Consider the following 18,158-nt stretch of genomic DNA (forward strand, 5'->3'; position numbering starts at 1 on the left):
CCTTCACTATACAAATATTCGGGCATATCCCACCTTCCAACAATATATTGATATCTCTTCCCTCGATGTAGTGTAATTTGTCTCCCATTTTGTGCTTTTCCAATAATCCACCTATTAACTTTGTATTGAGCCAAAAGTTTGTAACAGTTCCCACATGAGCTCTAGTTTTATATACAATGTGTGCTTTATACATTCCAACTATTTAAAATATATAAAATTTGAACGTATTAACTAAAATTTCAGTCGGATTAGAGTTACAAACTCGTTTCTTGCGTAAACCCGTTTTTATACCCTCCACCTTGGAAGGAGGGTATATTAACTTTGTCATTCCGTTTGTAACATCCCTAAATATTCGTCGTAGACCCCAAAAAGTATATATATTCATAATCAGCATAAAATTCTAAGTCGATTTAACCATGTCCGTCTGTCTGTCTGTTGAAATCACGATACCGCTCAAATTATTTGACGTAGAGCGTCAAAATTTGGCAGAACAATTTGTATTGTGTCTAGGATGGTTGGTATTGAAAATGAGATATATCGGTCCACGTTTTGGTATAGTCCCCATATAACGGTACCTCCCGATATTCGGTATTTTGATGATTTATGCCACATTTTTTCACGGATTTGTCTGAAAATTGGTATTTGTAGGTCATAACGGATCCCAGTTCGTGTGGCGAGACATTGCATGTATAGGTCCACGCTTTGGTATAGCCCCCATATAAAGGTACCTCCCGATATTCAGTACTTTGATTATTTTTTCCACGGTTTTGGCTAAACATTAGTTTTTGTTGGTCATAATGGGTCCTTGCTCCGATGGGGAAACATTATATGCATACGTCTAGGTTTCCGTATAGCTTCCATATAGCGGTCCTCCCGATATTCGGTATTTTGGTCATTATATCCACATTTTTAACAGATTTGCTTTTAATTGCGTAATGGGTTCTAGCTACTATTGTCGAACATTTTCTAAATACCTTAGGATATTGAATATCTTCTATATTGATCCACGCTTTCATGCAGTTTCTATATAACAATAACCCCAGATTTTCGGTATTTTTATAATTGTGTTTTACGAAATTATTTCAAATTTTCTATTTAGACATTTAATGGGATACAACATTGTCTTTATAGATCTACGGCACAAACCACTTTATAGGTCTTGGGAACTTTAACCGCGTTTTCCAACCGATTTTTTGACATACGCACTTTGTTATCGAACTCATTTGAACATTATTATATAGCTCTCATATGACGGTACCTTCTAATTTTCATTTTCACAAAATAAGTGGAATTTAAGTATTTCGATTTCAGCGTCGGATGAAGTTTGATAGTGGTTATAATTTTATATAGCCACAAGTCAGTTTTATCGCTACAGGTAGTAGGGTTGGAATTTTTGTTGTCTTTGTTTGCCTGATCCCGTTCTGTACAGTTTCAACAGGTAGAACAAGGTGTGTTCTGGTAACAATAAAATATACGTACTGTTTACATAATTACCAGTCAACAAAGGGTTTTCCGCAACAATAACAAAATTAAATATGTCTGGCGGTAATAAACACTTCCTTTAAACTACCTGTTAACATAGGTTCAGATACCTGTTATTCTATGCAGATTTTTACAAAATATCTTACCTGACCAGGAATTATTTATCAATATAATAAACATACTCAAAGTAAGCAAATCAGTTTATAACGAATCGTTAAACAATACAGAAGCCAATCACTAAGAAAATAATAACGGAAAAGTTTTCTAAAATATTTAACACTGTTGCAATAATACATCGTTTTCATCGAATGAATGCAGATTATCGATCAACTGAACAGGCGCGTGACACTTTGGCTCACACTAATAGAAGAATGGATTCAACGTATAGGGAAGAAGAACAACGGAGGGACACATTGGCCCATTCGATTCGGAGAATGGATGCAACGTACCGGGAGCAGGAACAACGGAGGGATACGGTGGACCACTCAATACGAAGAAGGGATCCGACGTATCGCACTGAAGAGCAAGAGAGGAATGCCCTTGCACACTATCCATCGGATGGATGCGACATTTCGGGCAGGAGAACAAGAGAGGGATACTTTGGCCCAATCTATTCGGAGAATGGATCCGACTTACCGAGAGGAGGAACAACAGAGGGACACTTTGGCACATTCTATTCGTAGAATGGATCCAACATACCGGGAGGAAGAACAACAGAGGAACACTGTGGCCCATTCTATTCGGAGAATGGATCCGACTTACCGAGAGGAGGAACAACAGAGGAACACTTTGGTAAGATCTATTCTGCGACAAAATGAAGAATACCGCCAAGCCGAAAGAGAGAGGGACACGTCAATGCATAGATTACGTCGAAGAAATCCATTTTTCCGTATTATGGAACAGGAGCGGAACACCTCAGCTCGTCGTGTCACCAGACAAGCTGCTTTGCAAATACAAGAAACAGAAAGCAGGATGAGAAATTGCCGCGTCCTTATTCATCGTATGGATCCAATAAACAGAGAAAATATAAACATGAGACAAGCTCTGAGAAGTTCAGCAAGGAGAAGAAATTTGTCGCCGGAGTCGAGGTCCGAACAGCGAGTTCAAGATACTTTGAGGCACAGATCTAGGATACTTTCCGAGTTTTGCAATGTCATCAAGAGTGGACCCACAGAAGTTTGTATTTGTTGTGGAGGTCTTTGGTTTGTTACTCAAATTAAGACACTCCTTAAAACATCTATTCTACAAAAATACCCAAATTTGAATGAAGTTTTTTTCCTTTCAGAACAGTTTCCATCTGAAAACGATACATATAAATTCTGCAACACATGCCACAAAATAATAAATGCGGGGAAGATTCCGCCTATGTGTCTTTCAGAAGGTCTGCATTTTCCACCTATTCCAAGTGAACTACAAGGATTGACATCGCTGGAAGAAAGGTTTGTTGCACCACGACTTCCCTTTATGAGAATTATAATCGTTAGGTTTTAATCGTCAGTGTGCTGTAAGGGGTGCAGTAGTAAATATCCCCATTTCACTTGCCTCCACTGTCAACATCCTTCCACGAACGACCGACCAAACTGAAGTTATCCAGGTTCATTTGAAGCGAAGAATGTCTTACACACACTATTTTATGTCTGAAACGATTCGGCCAGGTAAAATTTTCGAAGCAGCGAGATATCTCATTGAAACCGAATTGTACAGGAAACATGAGATTTGTATTTCCCCCGAATGGTTGACCAATATGGGACCTGCTGACCAAGTGCCGTTTATTGCTAATTCCGAAGATCGAAGTCTGTTATCGCGCGCCATCGATTCTAACATTGATGAAGATCAGATTGACGAACAAAACCCACAAGAAACCCTACTGGATTATATTCCCGTCGAAAATGTCCAAATTCAAAATATTGAAATAGCTCCTGGCGAAGGTCATAGACCCATGGATTTGCTATTAGATGAGGACTCTGAAGAGTTATCATTTCCCACTATATACTGTGGTATTAAAAGAACATCTACTGCCACAATTGGAAAAGTGATAAAATCTGAAGCTAGGCGTTATGATAGAAGATGTGCGCGGGTACACAAAGTTTTATACTCGTATAAAAAATTGGAGTTTTCTAAAATCAAAAACAGCATTTTTACTTGTTTGAGGAAGAAAATTGGGGGTTGCAATTTTACTGCAGCAGATGCTCTCAATGACCGATTCATACAAAATATAGTGCAGCACGATGAAGGATATCATATTTTGAAAGGCGTGCGATCTTCTCCAGCACATTGGGAGGCAGAAAAGAAGAAAGTCTTGGCTATGATCAGACAATTTGGCATTCCAACATTCTTTATAACACTGTCTGTCGCTGAATCGCAATGGCCAGAATTGCTCGTCATATTAGTGAAAATTTCAGAAGGAAGAAATATTTCCGAACAGGAGGCAATGTCATTTAGCACCAAAAACGGTACGAGCTAATTAGGTCTGATCCTATTACATGTTCCAGGTATTTTGACCACAGAATAAGACAGCTCTTCAAATGTTTCACTGCTAATGGGGGGATATTTCATGAATTTAATGTAATTAAATTCTACTGGAGAATCGAATTTCAACAGCGAGGGTCCCCTCATGTCCACGGCATATATTGGTTAAGTAATACCCCTATTTTTGATATATCAGATCAAAGTAGCTTCCAACGTGTAACGGATTTTGTAGATAAATTTGTTTCTACAGATTCGTCTTTAAGAGAAATCCGAGACATAGTCAATTACCAGCAACACAACCATGGCAGACCATGTCAACGCGAAGTAAGAGGTCAAAAATTCTGTAGATTCAATATACCATATCCGCCAATGTGCAATACAGAACTTCTTTTGCCTTTTTCTGATGATATAGATGAGCTCCAATTAGCTTTACATAAGGACAACTATAAAAAAATTTTTAATTTGCTTAACGCAAATTTAACAGACGTAAAATCTGAACGATTAAACAATTTTGATCAGTTTTTGGCAGACCCACGAATCAATATGGACAAAGATGAATATCTTGCCGCCCTCAGATCTTCTATCGGAAAACCTAAAATTTTTCTTAAAAGATCCTTCAAAGATAGATCAATAAATGCTTTTAATTCGAGGATTTTAAAAATGCACAAAGCAAACATGGATATTCAATTTGTTCTGGATGCTTATGCTTGCGTGTCATATATAGTTAACTATATAAATAAGTCGAATCGGGGTGTTTCACGTTTGTTGCAAGAAACAATGAACGAAATACGTGAAGGGAACTATTCTGTAAAACAAAAGTTGCAGCATATAGGAAATAAATTCATATCTGCATCCGAAGTGTCAGCCCAAGAAGCAGCTTACAACATCTTGGGAATGCACTTGTCTCAGTGTAGCAACAGTGATGTTTATGTCAATACTCTCCTGCCAGAAAAACGTGTTCGCATATTAAAACCAAGGCAACAGCTGCAAGGCCTTTCTCCTGATTCAACTGATATTTATGTATCGAATTTACTTGAACACTATATTCAAAGACCGGATATTCTAGGCGATGTGTGTTTGGCTTTTTTCGCTGCACTTATACATACTCTAAGACATTACGCAAACGGAACCGTCAACATGATGAGGAACATGAAGATATTTTTGAAGATGACGAAGAAAATGCGGATGATGTCGGGGCTATGTTTCGCTTAAAAAATAATTCGGGTTATATATATAAAAGAAGAAGCCCGGCGATAATTCGTTTCCCCTCATTCAGGGCCGACTTGAACAGAGACGACTATTTTCGCACATTGGTTATGTTATATTTCCCATGGCGTAATGAAGACGAAGACATCAGGAAGAAACGAAGACATTTGCTCTATATACATGGATATAATCGAAAGGAACCGTCAGCAGTTTGAATTGTTCAAGGATGGCGAATTGTATGATATACTCCAAAGCCTTCGTGAAGACAGTGATGGAGGAGGAGACAATGCGAGTAATGATAACATTACAAGTGACCAACTTTTAGACGAGGAGTTTAGAGCCTTTGTTGTACCAGAATTAGGGGAAAATATGAACGTCTTTGACATGGAAAACCAGCATGAAGATGGCGTGGAATCGGAAGCCAATGTAAACTTAGTAAGACTCCCACCCTTAGTAAATTTAGAAGAACTTCAGTATTTAATCAGAACGCTGAACACTAAACAGCGGTCTTATTTTCAACGCCTTTTACAAAATATAGTTCTGAACGTTCGATTTAATGAGTATGTTGCGGGAAGAGCAGGTGTAGGAAAAAGTCGTCTTATAAAAACCATTTATCAGGCAGTTACCTATAGATACAATTCTGTACCTGGCGCTAATCCGGATTTGCCAAAAGTATTATTAAGTGCTCCGACAGGGAAAGCTGCTTTTGGAATTGGATGTGCGACATTACATTCACTTTTTTCCCTACTAGTAAACCAGTTCCGAGGAGAGCTACGCCCACTAAGCAGTGATCTCGTTAATAGGCTCTTGGCTAAATTTACAGATCTAAAATTGATAATTACAGACGAGGTCTCCATGGTTGGATGTAGAATGTTAGGATTCCTTGATGCGCGTCTGAAGCAGATTTTTAAAACCCCAGAAGCCTTTGAAGGAATCTCTATAGTTTTGTTCGGAGATCTAAAACAGCTGCCTCCAGTTGGGGATAAATGGATTTTTAGTACCAATACCGCTAATCCATACCACATCTTCACAGGGGGTGGCTTGTGGGATCTTTTTTCCTTTAATGAGCTAACAGAGATAATGCGACAAAGGGAGGACCAAGATTTCGCGTTTGCACTGAACCGAATGTCAACTGGAGAAATGACTGAAGAAGATATTTCGCTCATTAAGTAAAGGGTGACACCAACATCGGAGGTGTCCAAATGAAGCAATTCATTTATTCTTGTCAAACAAAGAAACCGATAATTATAATTCCCTTAGATTGGCTCATATCGCATCAGAAGAATTTGTTTCCAAAGCATCCGATATTTTGAAGTCAGATTCATTAGCTATCGGTCAACGGAATCAAATTTTAGGTTCTGTTCTCAATTTAAAAACCTCAGAAACCCAAGGACTTTGTAGTGAACTTAAATTGAAGTTGACTGCAAAATATATGATGACAATCAATATTGATACCAACGATGGTCTAGTCAATGGAGCTACTGGTATACTGAAGCATATTGATTTTAGTAGAAATTCAACAAAACCAATAACGCTTTGGATCTTATTTTCTGATGAAAGTGTTGGAAGAATGGCGAGAAGACAAAAACCACACCCCACAGAATTATTATGGACTCCTATTGAAAAGTGCCGCCGAACGTTCCAGTACAAACGGAATGAACAAATAAATATAGAACGCTTGCAGTTTCCATTGGTAGTTGCAAAAGGTATAACCATACACAAAAGCCAAGGCGCAACGTATGAAAAAGTTGCCGTTCATGTTCGGAAAGGTATGAGTAGGGCTTCTCTTTATGTCGCTTGTAGTAGAGCAAGTGGGCTATACATTAATGGAACATTTACACCGCCAAAACCTTTCTCCAACTGAGCGAGAAGAGAAAACCAACCGAATGGTTTGGCTGTTGATTCAATTCTGATTTTATTATGAAAATATTTTTCTAACTAATCTAACTTAACCTAGTCGCAGCCACACAATTGTTCTTATCTATTCTAATATTGAATGGAGAACATTGCAGGGCTACTTGTCATTTCATTCAAGTGGTCTTGCACATCTACTGAGCGCATCGATATCTGTGCGTGTGGGTCATAACCTTTATTATCTCTCACATTATCGTATGCGTCAGCGCACAAGATCACCGAATTCTTCACATGTTATGTTTTATGGCGGCTGGGAAATATTTAATTTTAGAACATTTATTTTTTATTGCTACATTTTCCCAGCGCCTCAATCGCACTCAAAAGTATGTACAAAGTATTTTGTACACCAACTCTGATGTTGTTAAAATAGAATTGGAACGGCTTAAATTGAATAAAGCCATACGCTTGCAGCATAATAATATTATTGCATCAAATAACAGTTTCACTATATATTTTCAAAACATTCAAAGTCTGAGTGCTCATCATTCTGACATTTCTAGCGATGTCACTCTAATGCATTGTGACCTATTGTGTTTTGTGGAAACGTGGACATGCCCGGAAGAAGATCTGTTCTTTGACAATTTCTCAATATTGTCACGTATAGATTGCAATCGCACTGATGGTGGAGTCAGAGATAAAAGGGGTATCGCAATTTATATTAAAAACGAAAAGTTTTCGGAAGCTAGTATTATTTGTCAAACAGATCTAACTAGAGGAAGAAAAACATTTCAATACACCCTCATCCGATTCAGAAATTTGTATCTAATGGTACTTTACAGGAATTCCTCATATCCAGAATGCAACTTCAAACGTATTTTGCTTGAAGCTATATGTGATATTAAGGAACGTTTCGGTGATACTTCAAATATTCTAATTCTCGGGGATTTTAATATCTGTAGAAGTAGTCGAACTAGTGCAACTGAAACTGCTCTTGGCTCTATGGGCTTAGTGTCAAAGTTGGAAAGAAATATACCAACAACCAATCATGGTACGCATATCGATTGGGTATTTGGTAATGACAATTTAAATATTAACTGTAGCACTTACACCACAGTTCACAGCCACCATGATGGAATAGTAATATATTATTAGCATTTTATACATTTAATATAGAATATGAATATATATTTTTTAACAGATTTAGTTTTATAGAATGAAATAAAATATTTTTTTTTAAATCTGTTTTAGTATATACCTTTATGTTTGATCATAAAATGATACTAATATAATGAATGACGAATTTGATTCATATATGACTTCTATATATTTAATTATATTGAAATCCATATTAAGAATAACATGTAAAATAAGATTACATTAATTACGCCAGCGTAATTGTGTATATAAAATTTTTAAAAATTAGATTGTATTTAGACAATATAAATAAATATAACTAAATAAATATGTATATAAAAGATAATAATAATCTTTTTTTTGTTAGAATAAGGATTAGATGGCGAGAGGAGGGTATTTTCAGATTTGGCGTTTCAAACATGTTTTTAAAACATCTTTATCTATTACAACCGATTTTCTGATGTGAACAAATCTTGCTGTCGAAAAAGGCATGGTGTTTTTTTCCCTTTTTTATGACCTCCACCTTGAAGGAAGGTTTGAATTTGTAACATCCCTAAATATTCGTCTCCAATATATATATATATATATATATATATATATATATATATATATATATATATATATATATATATATATATATATATATATATTCATAACCAGCAGAACATACTAATCGATTCAACCGTCTGTATGTCTGTTGAAATCACGATACAGCTCACAATATTTTACATAGAGCGTCAAAATTTAACAGATGAGATATAACGGTACCTCCCGATACTCGGTATTTTGATGACTTTTGCACCCTTTTTCACGGATTTATCTGAAAATTGGTATTTGTTGGTCATAATGGGTCCTAGTTCGTGTTGCGAAATATTGTATGTGTAGGTCCGTGCTTTGGTATAGCCCCCATATAATGGTGACTTCCGATATTTGGTATTTTGATGATTTTTGCCACATTTTTCCACAAATATGTCTAAAATTGGTATATGTTGGTTATAATGGGTTCTAGCTCCGGTGGCGAGACATTGCATGGGTACCTCCCGATATTTGGTATATTTTTCACGGATTTGTCTGAAAATTGGAATTTGCTGGCCATGATGGGTTTCAGTCCGGTGGCGAAACATTGTAGGCCCACGTTTTGGTATAGCCCTCATATAACGATACCTCCCGATATTCGGTATTTTATGATTTTTGCCACATTTTTTCAGGGATTTTTCTAACAATTGGTATTTGTGGGTTACAATGGGTTCTAGCTCCGGTGGCGAAACATTGTATGCATAGGTCCACGTTTTTGTATAGCCCCATATAACGATACTTCCCGATATTCGGTATTTTGATAAAAATTGGTATTTTTAATTCATAATGGGATCTAGACAGAACATTGAATGTTAGGTTCCATGTTTTCCTATAGCGCACATATAACGACACCCACCTAGTCACATTTTCCCACGTAATTGTGTCAAATTTTCTTTTTTAGATGATTTGATAGATGACAATCCTTCAAGTATAAAAATGTCTATAGAGGTTCCCGTTATAACGGCCTCACTCACTTTATGGTTTTGATAAGATTAACTGTATTATGCAAAAGTTCTTAATAGTATATGAAGTTAAAATGTAAAGTAATGAATTGAGATACTTTTATATAAAAATGTTTCCTTTACCTTAAGGTGGAGGGTATTAAAAGTTCGGCCCGGCTGAACTTAATATTTTCTTACTTGTTGAGTTTCAAATGGATCTAGTTTAAATATAATAAAGCCAATTTTATTTTCAAGAATGATATTGGGATTTTTTTTAATACTTTAATTTATACTTTCTATATCTATACCTCTCTTTAGTGATACATCCATTTTATTTATTATACGGCTCGATGTACAGAATTGGAATTCTTGTATGGAATCCCGAAGCATTTTTGGTTTGCAAAACGGATGGATTTAATCCCATAATTGTTGATTTTATTGTTGTTGACGAGATAGACGAGGACCCGACAAGAACTTTAGTTAAAATGTTCAAAATTTCATATAATTTAAATAGTTGATTATATTTTTTCTATCGTAGAACAAGAATACATCCCCAGACCACCAAACAATCGATTATTTATAAAAATTAACAAGTAAATGGTAAAAAAGCTGTAAGTTCGGCCGGGCCGAACTTTTAATACCCTCCACCATTTGGTACAAAATTTGGCAATTTCCAAAAATAAAATCCGTTAAAAATTCTGTTAATATCTTAAGAATGCCGAATGCTTATACGACGACGTGGGCCTGCATAGGCAACTTTTGTCATAAGTTATTACAATATTTAAATGCGAAACTTGAAGAAAAATCGGTTTATAATGTAGATAAAATCATCAAAATACAAAATATATGTAGGTACCATGGGGGTTATAAAACGTGGACCTGCAAAGACAATTTTCCGTCATAGGCTGTAGTATCCATTATGAACTGCATATACCAAATTTGAAAACATTCCGGTGAATAATGTCGCTAAAATCATTAAAACACCCAATATCGGTAGGTACCGTAGTATAGGGGCTATACGAAGATGTGGACCTGCACAGATAATTTTCTGGCACAGGCTGCAGCATCCATTACGAACTTTAAATACCAAATTTGAAAGAATTCTGGTAAATAAATCGGTTAAAATCCTCAAAATACCGAATATCGGGAGGATCCTCAATATGAGGGCTCTAGGAAGACGTGAAAATGCACAGACAATTTTCTGTCTTAGGGTGTAGTATCCATTTCGAACTTCAAATACCAAATTTGAAACAATTCCGGTGAATAATGTCGCTAAAATGATCAAAATACAGAATATCCAAAGGTACCGTTTTATTGGGGCTATACAAAGACGTGGACCAGCATGGCCCATTCTCAATACCAAAAGTCCTGCAGACATAACATAAATTTGAGTAAAATTTTATCAATCTATTCCAATTCGTTCGGAAGCTAGGGTGATTTATACAAACAGACAGACGGACATCGCTAAATCGACATAGAATTTTACTCCACACTATACGAAGATGTGAACCTGCACAGAAAATCTTCTGTCATAGGCACCAATTACGAACATCAAATACCAAATTGGAAAGAGTTCTGATGAATATTTTCGCTAAGATCATAAAAAATACCACATATCGGGAAGTACCGTTATATGGGGGCTATACAAAGACGTGAGCCTTCTCAGACAATTGTCTACCATAGGCTATAGTATCCATTACGAACTTCAAATGTGAAATTTGAAACAATTCCGGTAAATAATGTCGCTATAATTATCGAATATCAGAGGGTACCGTTATATGGGGGCTATACGAAGACGGGGACCTGCGCAGACAATTTCCTGTCATAGGCAGTAATATTCATTACGAACTTAAAATACCAATTTTGGAATAGTTCCGGTAAATAAAGTCGCTATGTCCGGTAAATAATGTCGTTCGGAAGATAGAGTGATTTCCACATACGGACAGACGGACGGACATTGTAAATCGACATAGAATTTTATGCTGATCAGAAATATATATACTTTGTGGGGTATAAAATGTATATTTCGAGGTGTTACAAACGGAATGACAAACTTAATATACCGTCCATACTATGGTGGAGGGTATACAAATGAAGAAACGGAAAAAGAGGAAAGGCAATAGAAAGATCGGGAGGCGTTCATTACGAACATCAAATACCAAACTTGTGACAATTCCGGTGAATAGTTTCGCTGAAATCATAAAAATACCGCATATGGGGAGACAATCTCCGCATCTATCTACCGCATCTGGGGAGACAATCTCCTGTCATAGGCTGTAGCATCCATTACGAACATCAAATACCAAATTTGAAACAATTCTGGTGAATAATGTCGCTAAAATCATCAAAATACCGAATATCGGGAGGTACCGTTATATAGGGGCTATACGAAGACGTGAACCTGCACAGACAATCTCCTGTCATAGGCTGTAGCATCCATTACGAACTTCAAATGTGAAATTTGAAACAATTCTGGTAAATACAGTCGCTAAAATCATCGCTGTTACATAATGTAGCTACTGCATAGGTAACTTTTGTCATAAGCCATTACAATATTCAAATGCGAAACTTGAAAAAAAATTCGGTGAATAATGCAGCTAAAATCATGAAAATCATAATAAAATCATGAAATGTGGGCTATACGAATACGTGGACCTGCACAGACAATTTTCTGTCACAGGCTGTAGTATCCACTACGAACATCAAATACCAAATTTGAAAGAATTCTGGTTAATAATGTTGCTACAATCAACAAAGTACCGAATATCGGGAGGTACTGTTATATGGGGGATATACGAAGACGTGGACCTGCACAGACAATTTTCTGTGGTAGGCTGTAGCATACATTACAAACATTAAATTCCAAACTTAAAAAACCATTCCGGTGAAAAATGACGCTAAAATCATCAAAATACCGAATATCGGGAGGTACCGTTATATGAGGGCTATACGAAGACGTGGACCTGCACAGACAATCTCCTGTCATAGGCTGTAGTATCCATTACGAACTTCAAATGCGAAATTTGAAACAATTCTGGTAAATAATGTCGCTACAATCAACAAAGTACCGAATATCGGGAGGTACTGTTATATGGGGGCTATACGAAGACATGGACCTGCAAAGACAATCTTCTGTCATAGGCTGTAGTATCCATTACGAACTTCAAATACCAAATTTGAATATATATATATATATATATATATATATAATATATATATATATATATATATATATATATATATATATATATATATATATATATATATATATATTATGTATGTAATTACAATTACATTACAATATTCAAATGCGAAACTTGAAAAAAAATTCGGTGAATAATGCAGCTAAAATCATGAAAATCATAATAAAATCATGAAATGTGGGCTATACGAATACGTGGACCTGCACAGACAATTTTCTGTCACAGGCTGTAGTATCCACTACGAACATCAAATACCAAATTTGAAAGAATTCTGGTTAATAATGTTGCTACAATCAACAAAGTACCGAATATCGGGAGGTACTGTTATATGGGGGATATACGAAGACGTGGACCTGCACAGACAATTTTCTGTGGTAGGCTGTAGCATACATTACAAACATTAAATTCCAAACTTAAAAAACCATTCCGGTGAAAAATGACGCTAAAATCATCAAAATACCGAATATCGGGAGGTACCGTTATATGGGGGCTATACGAAGACATGGACCTGCAAAGACAATCTTCTGTCATAGGCTGTAGTATCCATTACGAACTTCAAATACCAAATTTGAATATATATATATATATATATATATATATATATATATATATATATATATATATATATATTATGTATGTAATTACAATTACATTACAATATTCAAATGCGAAACTTGAAAAAAATTCGGTGAATAATGCAGCTAAAATCATGAAAATCATAATAAAATCATGAAATGTGGGCTATACGAATACGTGGACCTGCACAGACAATTTTCTGTCACAGGCTGTAGTATCCATTACGAACTTCAAATGCGAAATTTGAAACAATTCTGGTAAATAATGTCGCTACAATCAACAAAGTACCGAATATCGGGAGGTACTGTTATATGGGGGCTATACGAAGACATGGACCTGCAAAGACAATCTTCTGTCATAGGCTGTAGTATCCATTACGAACTTCAAATACCAAATTTGAATATATATATATATATATATATATATATATATATATATATATATATATATATATATATATATATATATATATATATATATATATATATATATATATATATATATATATATATATATAAATTAAACTTTATTTGTAAGTTTTTATTAAAAAAATATGTTGTCTCGCAAGCTAGCGCTTTTGAGCAACATCCGTTTTATTTGAGATTCAAAGTTACAAAGCAAATAATAACTAAAACTACCCTAAACTTATACTCATCGCACTGCACCGTTGCTACTGCACTTTGCATGTTCCCACACCTGTATTGTTATTGGACACCGGCTCGTGTGTCGTCTGGAATACCTTCTGGTCATTCTGTGGGAAACTGCATGTCAGCATTATAACCCGCGCATTTGATTTAGTTATTGCTGTTGTTGTTGTCGTTGCTGTCCATGATGATACATTTGTGAGATTTGAATATTTGTGGTGTTAACTCTGGTCATTCTGTGGGAAACTGCATGTCAGCATTATAACACGCGCATTTGATTTAGTTATTGCTGTTGTTGTTGTCGTTGCTGTCCATGATGATACATTTGTGAGATTTGAATATTTGTGGTGTTAACTCCTCCCCTCTTAAATACAATCGTCCCGATTGTCTAGAACGAATGTATGTTGTAGATGCTTGAAGCTTTGGAGTCCTTAGAAGTGGCAGGTTGTTTTACTTCAGGACCTTCCCCATTTTCTGTCATCTCGGTCTCATCTGGGGTAGCGATGGTTTTTCTGGTAGGTTTATGAAGTTTTCCTCTCAGCAGGAATATTGTTATTATCATCAGAACAGATACAGCGAAGCTTCATATTCCAATTGTTGACAGATTTCTTACTTCCAGGATATCCAATCTTTTTATGTTTTTGGTGTTAAGTTGTTTGAGAAGTTCCAGAGATATCACTTCTTCCACCCTTTCGTCAAAACTCTTTGGTTGTAGGAATGCAGGAAGGGGTTTGTTACCAGTAATTTCCTTTGAGTAATATTGTCTGCCATCTATTTCGATTGTGCTGTTGAAGTGCTTGATGAGATACGTTCCGTTCAAATAAGTCATCTCTTTGTTTAAGCTGATGGTGCCTTGGTATTGGTTTAGGAGTATTAGATCCGTTCCGATCTCTTCGACCGCAGGAACATGCTCGTTGTTGACTTGAGTGCAATTCCCTATTCTATTTTTAAACAAACTAGTTATACAAAAATCATCTCTTAATTCTATTAGGTTATTTCTATGACATATTGTCAGATCATAGTATTTTTTACATTTATCCTTTATAGCAAATATTGAATTGTTACATTGTAATATATTTTGGTATTCTATTTTATCTATCAGATTTCTCGACTTAACTGCCTTTGCTAAATAAACGTTACAAACATCCTTCATAGTTATTGGAATACTTAAGATGTATAAAATTTCTTTTTTATTTGTTACAATTTTTACGCTTCCAAAAGTTAGTAGTTCTTCTATATTATAAACTGGGATATTATAATTTTTGAAAATGTTATTAATTTCTTCTATTTCAATCTCCGAAAGGATAAAAGTGTTAATTATATCGGCCTTGGCCCACTGAATAGCTAATTCAATATTTTTTAGTTCTTTTTCTATCAAAATTAATTTTCTTTCAAGATTATTGGCAGTTTCGTCATTCCATCCTTCCTTTTTTCTTTTTATGATTTCATTTGTGACATTTGTAATTTCTGATATTCTTTCTGATACGAGTCTATTTATAATTAACTGCCTGTTATTATTTTCCAAAATGTTCCCGATCTTTTGCTCCAAGACTTCGAAATCGTGGCTATCGGGAGTTCCCGCAATCCATTTCCAACCGCTGCTTCCTGCTTGGACTAAGGCGATTTAGGATCCCATTGATATCATTTATCTGTTGCCTTATAAACGGACGGAGCGGATGATTATATGTAACGTTTTTGTCAAGCAGGTATTCAATATCCAAGGTAAGATTCTTGTACTGGGTAATGTCGATTGAATGGATGATCTTGAATGTCCCATTTTGTCTACGAGCAATTCCGTTCTGAATAGTTATTAGTCTTGCGTTTGAATAGTCCATAATGCTGAAGTCGCCCAAGGCGCGTCCAAGTAGTAGTCTGTAATAATTATTGGTGATATTAGTTCCTAATGTGGTATTTGTGAATAACCCTGCCGCTTTCGGTTAAAATAGTGGTATTACGGTTTTCTTTCACTACTTCTTCTCCAAACCGATCACTCAATTTTGTACCTAATCGCTTATTCCTTTTCACATAAACTACTTGTCCAGGGACATATTCCTTTGCTGGATGTCTGTTTCTATTATGATATTCTAAATCCTTAGCCTGTTTCGATTCCAGTCGCTCAATAGTGTTCCTCCTTATGGTTTCGATATCCTGTGGTGAAAAATCTACCGTTCGTCCGAAATACAAATCAACGGGTTTCCTATTCACTGTAGAGTGAACAGAGTGATTGTATTCGTTGACGGCCCTTTCCAGTAGCTCTTCAAAACTTCTAGAAGTTCCATCGCTTTTCAGACAGCGCATGATTTCTGCGAGAGTCGAGTGGAAACGCTCTATCTGACCGTTTACCTCACTTTTATACGATGGGGTAGTGAAAACATCTATTCCCATTTCGTCTCTAATCATGAAAAGTATCGAGCTGGAATTCAGTGCGGGTTCATTATCCATCACTACATGCTTTGGTACACCATAGGAGAATAAGAGTTCCCTAAGAGGTTTCCTTACGGCCTCTGTTGACCTACTGTCCAATAATTTCACCTTGACGTATTTAGAAAACTTGTCAAGCGATGTCAGAATTAGTCTCTTGTCGGTGCAGAAAATATCAAGATGAACAATATGTCCCGGATATCGAGGAATGGGAGTCTGACCCAGACAAGGTTCATTGGGATGCCTCTCATACTTGCTCTTCTTACATGTAGAACACAGTTTAATAATCCTTCTTATTTTGCTGGACATTCCGGGGAAATAATATTTTTCCAATATTTGAATCTTGTTTTCTTTATCATTCCTATGTGCTCTGTTATGGGTATCGATAATTATTCTTTCTTGGTCCGCTTCTGAAATAACGTCGTCCACGATTCGTTGAGTGAATCGGCATTTGTACTGAAGGAAGTGGTTTGGATAGACGTTTTGAATTCTTCCCATCACGTTTTCTGGTGTTTTAATACCATTGATAACTGATGGATTCAAGTAACGTTTGAGAATATAGAGTATTTTCTGTTCGTCATAAGAAGGTTCTGTAATAATATGACGATGGAAGCCTGGGAAAACAATCTTAAATTGGTATGTCGAACAATCATCAATGTTCAAAAGTATCTGATTCTTGAATACATTGATGGGTGACTCTACGCTCGGTATAAGGTTCTCGGGAGAGCTCTCGGAGCTATGCTGAGTAGGTGTCAAAGTGTTAACCTGGGAAGTCTGTGGTAATCTGGATAAGGCATCAGCCACGACGTTCTGTTTCCCTGGTTTATATCTCAGTTCATAGTCATATTCTTCGAGAATACACTTCCATCTTTTCATCTTTGAATTAGTATTCCTGCTGCTCAGCGCGTAAGTCAGGGGCTGGTGATCGGTATAAATGATCACTTTCTTGGTACCGTATAGGTAATTTCTTAAAGAAGATAGAGCCCATATGATTGCCAGCATTTCCCTTTCATTTGTGGCATAATTCTCTTCCGATTTACTCAGTGTTCGTGAAATAAATGCAATGGGTTTGCCTTTCTGACTAAGCACTGCACCCAAAGCCACATTAGAAGCATCGGTAGTTAATTCGAATTCTTCCTGAAAATCAGGATACGACAATAATACTTCCTGTGATACTAGTGCATTTCTTAATTCGTTGAATGCCCTTATAGCATTTTCACCCAAAGTTACGGGAATTGGTTGGAGGATGCTTTAGAAATTCTTCCTTCCTCCCCTCTCAAAAGTTCGGTCAATGGTTTGGCAATATCTGCATAACCTTTCACAAATCTCCTATAATATCCTGAGAGGCCCAAAAAGGAACGCAATTGCCTAAGTGGGATTTGTCCGGATACCTTCCCTGGACACAACGAATCCCAGAAATTCTACTTCCCTTCTGAAAAATGTACATTTATCGAGTTGGATCTTCATGTTGGCCGACTCTAGGGTCCTGAAAACCATTTCAATGTGTTCGACGTGAGACTGCTCATCCTTGCTGAAAATAATAATATCGTCGACATATACGAAACATATATTTCCGATCAATTCTCTGAGAATATCATCCAGCGTGCTCTGAAATATCGCCGGTGCATTCTTTAACCCGAAGGGCAATCTAT

The 18,158-nt window shown here is 36.2% G+C and overlaps 1 protein-coding gene across 1 annotated transcript; it reads left to right on the top strand.

Annotated features, from left to right (window-relative positions):
* Positions 1 to 1,703: 1,703 nt before the first annotated feature.
* Positions 1,704 to 2,916, top strand: LOC131803487 (trichohyalin-like). Its single transcript, XM_059124847.1, has 2 exons — positions 1,704 to 2,658; positions 2,768 to 2,916. Exons 1-2 carry the CDS (start codon positions 1,795 to 1,797, stop codon positions 2,822 to 2,824), a joined length of 921 nt encoding a protein of 306 aa, XP_058980830.1. The 5' UTR covers positions 1,704 to 1,794; the 3' UTR covers positions 2,825 to 2,916.
* The last annotated feature ends 15,242 nt before the right edge of the window (positions 2,917 to 18,158 follow it).

Source organism: Musca domestica, unplaced genomic scaffold, assembly GCF_030504385.1.
Source record: "Musca domestica strain aabys unplaced genomic scaffold, Musca_domestica.polishedcontigs.V.1.1 30, whole genome shotgun sequence".
NCBI classification, from domain to species: Eukaryota; Metazoa; Arthropoda; class Insecta; order Diptera; family Muscidae; genus Musca; species Musca domestica.